Genomic DNA, 12,884 nt, shown 5'->3' with positions numbered 1-12,884 from the left:
ACACACACACACACACACTAACCCGACTCCTAAACCTACCCATCACACACACACACACGTGCGAGCACACACACACACACACACACACACACACACACACACTAACTAACCCGACTCCTAAACCTACCCATCACACACACACACACGTGCGAGCACACACACACACACACACACACACACACACACACACACACTAACTAACCCGACTCCTAAACCTACCCATCACACACACACACACACACGCACACACGCACACACACACACACACACACTAACCCGACTCCTTAACCTACCCATCACACACACACGTGCGTGCACACACACACACACACACACACACACACACACTAACTCAACCCCTAAACCTACCCATCACACTCACACACAGACACAGACTAACCCGACTCCTTAACCTACCCATCACACACACACGTGCGCGCACACACACACACACACACACACACACACACACACACTAACTCAACCCCTAAACCTACCCATCACACACACACACACACACACTAACCCGACTCCTTAACCTACCCATCACACACACACGTGCGCACACACACACACACACACACACACACACACACACACACACACACTAACTCAACCCCTAAACCTACCCATCACACTCACACACACACACAGACTAACCCGACTCCTTAACCTACCCATCACACACACGCGCACACACACACACACACTAACCCGACTCCTTAACCTACCCATTACACACACACACGTGCGCGCACACACACACACACACACACACACACACTAACTCAACCCCTAAACCTACCCATCACACTCACACACAGACACACACACACACACACACTAACCCGACTCCTAAACCTACCCATCACACACATGCGCACACACACACACACACACACTCACACACTAACCCGACTCCTAAACCTACCCATCACACACACACACACACTAACCCGACTCCTTAACCTACCCATCACACACACACGTGCGCGCACACACACACACACACACACACACTAACTCAACCCCTAAACCTACCCATCACACTCACACACACACACACACACAGACTAACCCGACTCCTTAACCTACCCATCACACACACACGCACACACACACACTAACCCGACTCCTTAACCTACCCATCACACACACACGTGCGCGCGCACACACACACACACTAACTCAACCCCTAAACCTACCCATCACACTCACACACAGACACAGACACACACACACTAACCTGACTCCTAAACCTACCCATCACACACACGCGCGCACACACACACACACACACACACACACACACACACACACACACACACTAACCCGACTCCTTAACCTACCCATCACACACACACGTGCGTGCACACACACACACACACACACACACACACAGACTAACCCGACTCCTTAACCTACCCATCACACACACGCGCGCACACACACACACACACACACACACACACACACACACACACACACACTAACCCGACTCCTTAACCTACCCATCACACACACACGTGCGTGCACACACACACACACACACACACACACACACACTAACTCAACCCCTAAACCTACCCATCACACTCACACACACACACAGACTAACCCGACTCCTTAACCTACCCATCACACACACGCGCACACACACACACACACTAACCCGACTCCTTAACCTACCCATTACACACACACACGTGCGCGCACACACACACACACACACACACACACACTAACTCAACCCCTAAACCTACCCATCACACTCACACACAGACACACACACACACACACACTAACCCGACTCCTAAACCTACCCATCACACACATGCGCACACACACACACACACACACTCACACACTAACCCGACTCCTAAACCTACCCATCACACACACACACACACTAACCCGACTCCTTAACCTACCCATCACACACACACGTGCGCGCACACACACACACACACACACACACTAACTCAACCCCTAAACCTACCCATCACACTCACACACACACACACACACAGACTAACCCGACTCCTTAACCTACCCATCACACACACACGCACACACACACACTAACCCGACTCCTTAACCTACCCATCACACACACACGTGCGCGCGCACACACACACACACTAACTCAACCCCTAAACCTACCCATCACACTCACACACAGACACAGACACACACACACTAACCTGACTCCTAAACCTACCCATCACACACACGCGCGCACACACACACACACACACACACACACACACACACACACACACACACACACACACTAACCCGACTCCTTAACCTACCCATCACACACACACGTGCGCGCACACACACACACACACACACTAACCCGACTCCTAAACCTACCCATCACACACACACGCACACACACACACACACACACTAACCCGACTCCTAAACCTACCCATCACACACACGCGCACACACACACACACACACTAACCCGACTCCTTAACCTACCCACACACACACTTCCTTTTGGCAGCTGTATTTTATTAATGTGAAATTGACTAAATGATATGATTTGTTGCGTATCTTGTGAAATCATTATGGAAATTGATACTATAAACCCTAAAACTAATGTAATCTGTCAACTCAATGTATCGACAATCAGTATTTAATACATCTTTATTAGAGGTTTGCAACTCTTACTAATACTGTCGGTAAATTGCTTTTTTACACACATTTCTAACAGTGAATTTCCAAATCTGCCTTTCGAGTGACAGCACATCAGTTCTGCATTCAGTGAACAGGATCGCTCTTCATCAGAATATATCAAGCATACGCAAAATATGATTTCACAGTTGTAGTTAGAATCTGCAAATGCATAATACACACATTTGCTCTATGCTCTATTTGCTGATGGTGTTTATTACTTATGTTTCTTATTTTTTTCGACCATAAAGGTGTGTTTATCAACAGCTCTGATGTTTATGATGATCTGCATCCTCAGGTGTCCTGAAAGCTAACCGGAGGAAACTCCTGTTCATCATCCAGACGCAGCGAGTCATCCGCAAACTCGTGATCTGGGATCAGTTCTCCTCTCTTCACTCCGCCATCCTCAGAGTATCCTGGAAGAAAAGTGGATCATCATTTATCCTTCAATCTTCAGGAAGTGCTGTGAGAACCACACATTTGATATATGTGACCCTGGACCACAAAACCAGTCATAAGGGTCCATTTTTTGACATTGAGATTAATATATCATATGAAAGCTGAATAAATAATCTCTCCATTGATGTGTGGTTTGTTAGGATAGGACAATATTTGGTCGAGATACAATTATGAAAATCTGGAATCTGAGGAGCAAAAAAATATATTCCTTTAAAGTTGTGCATTTATGTTCACGATTGTGCTGCATTCACTCACAAAAATACATGTTTTATATATTTACGGTAGGACATTTACTAAATATCTTCATGGAACATGATCTTAATATCCTCATGATTTTTGCATAAAAGAAAAATAGATAATTTTGACCCATACACTGTTGGCTATTGCCCCAGATATACCCGTGCGGCTCCAGACTGGGTTTGATCCAGGGTCACATGTTCCTGTTCGACGTACCCGTGAGGGAACTAGAGTCTTGATTGGTGTTCGTGGACACAGTTTCTGCGTAGGATAAACCTCCGGCCTCCAGCTCCGGCGCCGCTGGGGTTTCATCCGCACTTTCATACAGTCTATCGGAACAATCACATGCAAAATCAGCTCGAGATTTCACCATCGACTTCCACAATATATATGTACGTGTGAATTTGATTGTGAGTGAGCCTCGTTTATACAGTCAGGAGGTTTTATTTTCAGTTGAATATGTTTCACTGTAAATATATTTTGTATTTTATGGTTTCTTGTGAATAAAATTGGACAAAAAATTGAAATACATTTTATATTTCATGATTTATTGTGAATCAAATTGAACAAAACTGTAAATCAATTATATATTTTATGGTTTATTGAGTATCAAATTGGACAAAAATGTAAATAAATTATATTTTATGGTTTATTCTGAATAAAATTGGACAAAAATGTAAATAAATCACATATTTTATGTTTTATTGTGAATAAAATTGGACAAAAATGTAAATAAATCACATATTTTATGTTTTATTGTGTATCAAATGTAACAAAAAATTAAAATAAATGATATATTTTATTGCTTATTGTGAATAAAATTTGACAAAAAAACAAATCAATTGTATAATTTATGGTATAGTGTGAATAAAATTGGACAAAACTGTACATCAATTCTATATTTTATGGTTTATTGTAAAATAAAATTGGACAAAAAATGTAAATACATTTGATATTTTATGGTTTATTGTAAATCAAATTGAACAAAAACTGTAAATCAATTCTATATTTTATGGTTTATTGTGTATCAAATTGGACAAAAATGTAAATAAATTATCTTTTATGGTTTATTGTGAATAAAATTGGACAAAACATTTAAATAAATTATATTTTATGGTTTATTGTGAATAAAATTGGACAAAAAATTTAAATAAATCACATATTTTTTGGTTTATTGTGATTAAAATTGGACAAAAAATGTAAATAAATTATATTTCATGGTTTATTGTAAATAAAATTAGATAAAAATGTAAATAAATTATATTTTATGGCTTACTGTGTATCAAATTTAACAAAAAATGTACATAAATTCTATATTTTATTGCTTATTGTGAATAAAATTTGACAAAAAAACAAATCAATTATATAATTGATGGTATAGTGTGAATCAAATTGGACAAAAACTGTACATCAATTCTATATTTTATGGTTTATTGTAAAATAAAATTGGACAAAAAATGTAAATACATTTGATATTTTATGGTTTATTGTCAAATAAAATTAGACAACATTTTTTAGTACATTTTATATTTTATGCTTTATTGTGTATCAAATTGGAAAAAAATGTAAATAAATTATATTTTATGGTTTATTGTGAATAAAATTGGACAAAAAATTTAAATAAATCACATATTTTTTGGTTTATTGTGATTAAAATTGGACAAAAATGTAAATAAATTATATTTCATGGCTTACTGTGTATCAAATTTAACTAAAAATGTCCATACATTCTATATTTTATTGCTTATTGTGAATAAAATTTGACAAAAAAAACAAATCAATTATATAATTTATGGAATAGTGTGAATAAAATTGGACAAAAACTGTACATCAATTCTATATTTCATGGTTTATTGTTGGACAAATTTTTTAAAATACATTTGATATTTTATGGTTTATTGTCAAATAAAATTGGACAACATTTTTTTATTAATTTTATATTTTATGGTTTATTGTGAATCAAATTGAACAAAAAAACAATGCTATATTATGATTTATTGTGTCATAATGAATGATGTGTAATCCTCTGGCTCACCGGTGCTTCTTGACTAAACAACAGTCTCCTCCTTCCTGCAGATCGAGATTGTAGATGTAGAGATGACCATCTAATGAAGCCACCAGAAGACGAGGAACCTTCTGGATCCTGCGAGCGATGGCGTATCAGCACAGAGAACAACATTCAGGAACTTCCACAACTCCATATGTACATATCTACAGTACGTGTTTGGGACTCACATGGAGAGAGCGGATATGTTCCTCATGCCGGCCGCGCTGAGGTGGACGCTAGCAAACGCTCGGTCCTGATGCATGATGTCCGACACCTGAGAGGGAAGGAACGAGCTGGCGGCGGAAAACATCTTCCCCATATATCCGGACCAGGAGGGAGAATCCGCACTGGTTTCATGAGAGCACACACACATCATGAAGCAGCAATAACCAGCATGGACGTCCATTACACTTTTGAGAATCATGATTTTTTCATTTAATAATATAGAGAGCACAATTCTCCCACGATTCTGAGTACAACTAAACAAAATAACATATAACTTACTAGAGAATTTTTTTAAATATTAAATATATAATGTAAAGTTGTAATTAATTTTGAATCACTTCACTTGTTTCATTACTGGATGAATCAGCGTTTTTGAACGATTCTTTTGAACGAATGATTCAATGACTCACTCATAAATACTCCACTTGTTTCATTACTGGATGAAACAGAGTTTTTGAACGATTCTTTTGAATGAATGATTCAATGACTCACTCATAAAGGCTTCACTTGTTTCATTACTGGATGAATCGGAGTTTTTGAACGATTCTTTTGAATGAATTATTCAATGACTCACACATAAAGGCTTCACTTGTTTCATTACTGGATGAATCAGAGTTTTTGAACAATTCTTTTGAATGAATGATTCAATGACTCACTTATAAAGGCTTCACTTGTTTCATTACTGGATTAATCAAGAGTTTTTGAACAATTCTTTTGAATTAATGATTCAATGACTCACTCATACAGGCTTCACTTGTTTCATTACTGGATGAATCAGAGTTTTTGAACGATTCTTTTAAATGAATGATTCAATGACTCACTCATAAAGGCTTCACTTGTTTCATTACTGGATGAATCAGCATTTTTGAACTAATATTTTGGATGAATGATTCAATGACTCACTCATAAAGGCTTCACTTGTTTCATTACTGGATGAATCAGAGTTTTTGAACGATTCTTTTGAATGAATGATTCAATGACTCACTCATAAAGGCTTCACTTGTTTCATTACTGGATGAATCAGAGTTTTTGAACGATTATTTTAAATGAATGATTCAATGACTCACTCATAAAGGCTTCACTTGTTTCATTACTGGATGAATCTGCGTTTTTGAACTAATATTTTGGATGAATGATTCAATGACTCACTCATAACTCCATTTGTTTCATTAATGGATGAATCCGTGTTTTTGAACGAATCTCTTGAATGAATGATTCAATGACAGTCACTTGTCGCCACCTACTGGTGTAATGATTTAACTGATACTGTTATTTTAAGCATCAAGTTACTTTCAAAAGGTGATTGGCGTAATCTGACACAGTGAGTAATCTGAACCAGGCATAATCGTGAAGCTCTACTGCATTAATGCACATCCTCTGAGAGGCGGTAAACATGTTTTATGATTGGATGTTGTATGTACTGTACCTGGGACTGTGATGCTCCAGTCTGAAGATATGAACAGTCTCTGTGTTACTGGAGGCACAGAGAAACTGAGCGTCGGCACTGAACGACAAGGAGCTGATGCTGACGTACCTGAACACAACCACACATCGTTCACGTATGAAGACTTTCTGTCATAAAACACTCTTTTCACACTCTCAGTGATTTTTCCATTTCAAATGTTTCAATGCAGTGTAGCATTCGAACACTTTTGCAATTAAATAGCCAACTCATTTATTACACTTTATGCACAATCACATATTTTCACACATTGCTTAATTTGGAAATGCCATTTTAAATGTTAAGATCTAAAGTGTAAAACATTCATATCTATACCAGAGTTTTTATTTTTATTCGATGCCTTGGACCCCCAAATTTAGCGATCCTTCCCAAAACTTTATGGAAGCTATATTTATCCATGTATAAAAGTTTGACATTTTTAAGACAGCAAAATTTAACACTGCTTTCAAATTCTGATAACTTTTGTATTGTCATTTAAAAAAATGTAAATTAAAATAAAATAAAACAAAACATTTTTTTTTTCAAAAAAAATTTAATAATGTTTTTTGATTGCTATATATATTTAAATAATTAAGACATTTCAGTCTTAATATGAGAAAAAGAACAGAATGTCAAATCAACCCCTGGTATATACAGTTAAAGTGTGTGTAGTTGAAGAAACACACATCAATTGTTAAGGTATCTGAATATATTTATACATAGTCAGACTAAATATAGCATTTTGAAACAATATGTATTGTGAACAGCACTATATAAATAATCCATTACCTCTTCATCCCTCTGCGAAACTCAAACAGTTTGTCTCCGTCAGGAATGCTGAAGACTCGGATAACAGTGCCCTGGGTTATTACACAATCACAACATGGTGAGAGTAATGAGATGGAGAATATTGGAGAAAACAACCTTCTCAGACTCACTTTTTCAGAAGCACTGGCCAGACGGGTTCCTGAAGCGCTGAACGAGACGGCGGCCACATGACTGGCGTGAGCCGAGATCACAGTCACCTCCTTCTGAAAGAACCACAGTCGAGAGGATTTACGCTCTGCTTTCCTTTTAAAGCAACATTTGGGAGATTCAACTGGGTTCTTACCTATGGAAGATTGTTTCCGCCGCAGAATAAAACGTTTAAAAGATAATTGCAACTTTTTATCTCAGTTGCGAATTTACATCTCACAATTCTGACTTTATTTCTCAGAATTGCAAGAAATAAAGTTAAAATTGCGAGATAAAAAGTTGCAATTGCGTGATATAAAGTCACAATTGCGTGCTATATAGTGAGAATTATGAGATATAAAGTCACAATTGTGTGTTATGATGTCAGCATTGTGTGATATATTCACAATTGCGTGTTATACAGTCAGAATTGTGTGATATAAAGTCACAATTGTGTGTTATGAAGTCAGAATTGTGTGATATATTCACAATTGCGTGTTATACAGTCAGAATTGTGTGATATAAAGTCACAATTGTGTGTTATGAAGTCAGAATTGTGTGTTATGTGTTATATAGTCAGAATTGTGTGATATAAAGTCACAATTGTGTGTTATGAAGTCAGAATTGTGTGATATAAAGTCAGAATTGTGTGTAATGTGTTATATAGTCAGAATTGTGTGATATAAAGTCACAATTGTGTTATAAAGTCAGAATTGCAAGAAATAAACTCAATTCTGACGTTTTTTCTCACAATTGCGAGTTATTAAGTCCAATTCTAAGGAAAAAAAGACTAAGTTTATAACTCACAGTTCCAACTTTATATCACGCAATTGCGACTTTATATCTTCTCATATATAAAAAGTCGCAATTATCTTTTTAATTTTTCATCCCGCCTCCACACTCACCAGGTTGACCGCATCATACAGAGTGATTTCTCCAGCGGTGAAGCTCCCAGGATATGCCAGGTATGAGTTGGAATGATTGACAGATAATGCGCAGAGACCTGGGAAAGGATTAAAAGCAATAAAAATAGTGATAATATGTTCTTTGCAGGCTTTTAGGTGTGATTACAGCAATAACTCAAAGATATACTTGAGCTGTTTGCAGTTTTAACTGTTCACCTTTGGGGTTCGGTGGCGTGTTGAGGACAGACTTCAGGAGTTTCATGTCCTTGATATTATGGATGTACAGCGCCTCCTCCAGACACACCACGAGTCTCTGAAACATGTAAACATATGTTACGGACATATAAACGATTGGAATACTCGAGAAAATGCATTTATTTGATGGAAAACGCAGTAAAATTGTAACATTATTACAATTTAAATGTGAGTGTGTGTACCTGCCGGTTGAGTTTGAGTTACACAAGTGTGTGTACCTGCCGGTTGAGTTTGAGTTACACAAGTGTGTGTACCTGCCGGTTGAGTTTGAGTTACACGAGTGTGTGTACCTGCCGGTTGAGTTTGAGTTACACGAGTGTGTGTACCTGCCGGTTGAGTTTGAGTTACACGAGTGTGTGTACCTGCCGGTTGAGTTTGAGTTAAGCGAGTGTGTGTACCTGCCGGTTGAGTTTGAGTTAAGCGAGTGTGTGTACCTGCCGGTTGAGTTTGAGTTAAGCGAGTGTGTGTACCTGCCGGTTGAGTTTGAGTTAAGCGAGTGTGTGTACCTGCCGGTTGAGTTTGAGTTAAGCGAGTGTGTGTACCTGCCGGTTGAGTTTGAGTTACACGAGTGTGTGTACCTGCCGGTTGAGTTTGAGTTAAGCGAGTGTGTGTACCTGCTGGTTGAGTTTGAGTTAAGCGAGTGTGTGTACCTGCTGGTTGAGTTTGAGTTAAGCGAGTGTGTGTACCTGCCGGTTGAGTTTGAGTTAAGCGAGTGTGTGTACCTGCCGGTTGAGTTTGAGTTAAGCGAGTGTGTGTACCTGCCGGTTGAGTTTGAGTTACACGAGTGTGTGTACCTGCCGGTTGAGTTTGAGTTAAGCGTGTGTGTGCACCTGCCGGTTGAGTTTGAGTTAAGCGAGTGTGTGCACCTGCCGATTGAGTTTGAGTTACACGAGTGTGTGTGTACCTGCCGGTTGAGTTTGAGTTAAGCGAGTGTGTGTACCTGCCGGTTGAGTTTGAGTTAAGCGAGTGTGTGTACCTGCCGGTTGAGTTTGAGTTAAGCGAGTGTGTGCACCTGCCGATTGAGTTTGAGTTACACGAGTGTGTGTGTACCTGCCGGTTGAGTTTGAGTTAAGCGAGTGTGTGTACCTGCCGGTTGAGTTTGAGTTAAGCGTGTGTGTGTACCTGCCGGTTGAGTTTGAGTTACCCGAGTGTGTGTGTACCTGCCGGTTGAGTTTGAGTTAAGCGAGTGTGTGTACCTGCCGGTTGAGTTTGAGTTAAGCGAGTGTGTGTACCTGCCGGTTGAGTTTGAGTTAAGCGAGTGTGTGTACCTGCCGGTTGAGTTTGAGTTAAGCGAGTGTGTGTAGCTGCCGGTTGAGTTTGAGTTAAGCGAGTGTGTGTACCTGCCGGTTAAGTTTGAGTTAAGCGAGTGTGTGTAGCTGCCGGTTGAGTTTGAGTTAAGCGAGTGTGTGTACCTGCCGGTTGAGTTTGAGTTAAGCGAGTGTGTGTAGCTGCCGGTTGAGTTTGAGTTAAGCGAGTGTGTGTACCTGCCGGTTGAGTTTGAGTTAAGCGAGTGTGTGTACCTGCCGGTTGAGTTTGAGTTACACAAGTGTGTGTACCTGCTGGTTGAGTTTGAGTTACACGAGTGTGTGTACCTGCCGGTTGAGTTTGAGTTAAGCAAGTGTGTGTACCTGCCGGTTGAGTTTGAGTTACACGAGTGTGTGTGTACCTGCCGGTTGAGTTTGAGTTAAGCGAGTGTGTGTACCTGCCGGTTGAGTTTGAGTTACACGAGTGTGTGTGTACCTGCCGGTTGAGTTTGAGTTAAGCGAGTGTGTGTACCTGCCGGTTGAGTTTGAGTTAAGCGAGTGTGTGTACCTGCCGGTTGAGTTTGAGTTAAGCGAGTGTGTGTACCTGCCGGTTGAGTTTGAGTTAAGCGAGTGTGTGTACCTGCCGGTTGAGTTTGACCGCGAGGATGTTGCTGGAGTAGCTGTAGTTACAGATCTCGGTGCCCTTCTTGAAGTGGTAGATGTTCATCCTGTACGGTGTAGATTTGCTCACGATCACCATCAGACTGCTGGAGAAGAGCCGCTCCGCAACACACACATCAGGGCTTTCCTCTGACCACACACACACACACACACACACACATTATATATTTACAAACTTTTATGTTAGATGCGTTTAATCAACATTTTGGACATTTTAATAATGAAAATGAAAATATAAAAATAATTCCAAATATCAATAAAAACTATAATAGTATCTCAATGATTCTAAAATAACACGAATATGGTTGTTTTATTATTTCAAAACAGCCTTGTAAAATGAATAAAAAATAAATCATGATAGTTTTATTTATGAATTTATGGCTTTCTTTACAAAAGAATGTTTAAAACCTCGGCAAGGGAGGCTTTTAAATATAGGATTTGATGACTTTGTTATTAACCCCCCAGATTTGACTGGGTTACAGAACCACGATTCATTTATCTCTGGCTGTGATGAACACTTGTTTGAACACTTCATGTTTTGGGTCTAAGATGACCTGACCCTTGCCTCGCTTCTGTTTATTTTACAAACTTCCCAAAATCCTGCAGGAATGAAATATCTGTGATATCAATGGCTCTGTGGACAAATGTTTGGGATGCAATTTTAAAGCAGTTTTATTTACTGTACCTCCTTGATGAATGCAATCCATTCTGTCAACAGAAGACAGAGAGAAGAGCCTGTAGCCATTCTTACAACCAACAGCCAAAGACCTGAGAGAGAGAGAGAGAGAGAGAGAGAGAGAGAGAGAGAGAGATTTTATTTTTCAAGCATCTTTATTTAACAAAAGATTACTTACATAAACACAATGTATATTTTGTTACTAAAAAACTTTTTTTTTTTTTTATAAAAAGAGTTCATTATCAATGACAGAGCACAAAGCTCTTCTGTGACACCATATTCCTTAAAAAACATTTAAAGAGTCCATTAAATGGCCATTTTGACTTTACCCAAAATAAAATTCTACAAATGACACTCATATTTTCGCTTTTGAACATATTTAAAAACCAAAATAAAAGTTTGCACAGAAAAATTATCATTAAAACAATAAAAAATATATTGTGCAAAACCCATCAAATAAAGGCTTAAGCCTTGAAAAATACAAAAAGGTATGAAAAACAGTCTCTCTCTGGAAACAAAAAGGACATTCTTTGCCAACATCTGGATTTAAAACAGAAATAAAAGCATTAACAGCAATAATGCCATGCAAAATCCATGCAAAAGAGATAGATAGATAGATAGATAGATAGATAGATAGATAGATAGATAGATAGATAGATAGATAGATAGATAGATAGATAGATAGGTAGATAGATAGATAGATAGATAGATGTCATGTTTGTGATATAGCATAGATAGACTAATAACTGTGCAAATAAAACGCCATGATCACCGAGACCCGTTTTTTTGGGAAACTCGTCTAGTTTTTAAGAACATACGGATCCCGAGAGGATTCATATGCGCGCTCACGTTGTGTCCTGGTTGAAGGAAGCGCAGGAGAGTCTCTGGAGATCCGGAGATCCATCAGAACCGAGTCTTCGAATCTTCTCTCCGGTTCCGAACTCTGCGATCGGTTCGATCATCCTAAAAAACGTCCCACTCCGCAACGACTCAAAAGACGTCCATGAACTGTGGCAATTTTGCGTTCAAAGAAAATTATATGTTGTGCAACTTAATTATTGTTGTTGAGGTA

The 12,884-nt window shown here is 38.8% G+C and overlaps 1 protein-coding gene across 1 annotated transcript in view; it reads right to left on the bottom strand.

Annotated features, from left to right (window-relative positions):
• Window positions 1–2,466: 2,466 nt before the first annotated feature.
• LOC306990034 (WD repeat domain phosphoinositide-interacting protein 1) overlaps window positions 2,467–12,884 on the bottom strand; it is a 10,501-nt gene continuing 83 nt past the window's right edge. Inside the window, exons 1-12 of the mRNA XM_079596251.1 lie at window positions 12,662–12,884; window positions 11,822–11,904; window positions 11,096–11,265; window positions 9,173–9,269; window positions 8,957–9,054; window positions 8,036–8,128; window positions 7,887–7,957; window positions 7,083–7,190; window positions 5,620–5,778; window positions 5,420–5,527; window positions 3,601–3,713; window positions 2,467–3,104 (exon numbers count right to left, since the gene is read on the bottom strand). The exon at window positions 12,662–12,884 is cut by the window's right edge and continues 83 nt beyond it. Coding sequence (XP_079452377.1) covers window positions 2,983–3,104; window positions 3,601–3,713; window positions 5,420–5,527; window positions 5,620–5,778; window positions 7,083–7,190; window positions 7,887–7,957; window positions 8,036–8,128; window positions 8,957–9,054; window positions 9,173–9,269; window positions 11,096–11,265; window positions 11,822–11,904; window positions 12,662–12,774 — 1,335 coding nt within the window. The 5' untranslated portion in view covers window positions 12,775–12,884 and the 3' untranslated portion in view covers window positions 2,467–2,982. The remainder of the gene's footprint in view (window positions 3,105–3,600; window positions 3,714–5,419; window positions 5,528–5,619; window positions 5,779–7,082; window positions 7,191–7,886; window positions 7,958–8,035; window positions 8,129–8,956; window positions 9,055–9,172; window positions 9,270–11,095; window positions 11,266–11,821; window positions 11,905–12,661) is intronic.

Source organism: Phoxinus phoxinus (assembly GCF_949152265.1).
Source record: "Phoxinus phoxinus genome assembly, chromosome: 21".
In the NCBI taxonomy this organism is placed as follows: Eukaryota; Metazoa; Chordata; class Actinopteri; order Cypriniformes; family Leuciscidae; genus Phoxinus; species Phoxinus phoxinus.
This window is presented reverse-complemented; position numbering and strand designations above follow the sequence as displayed.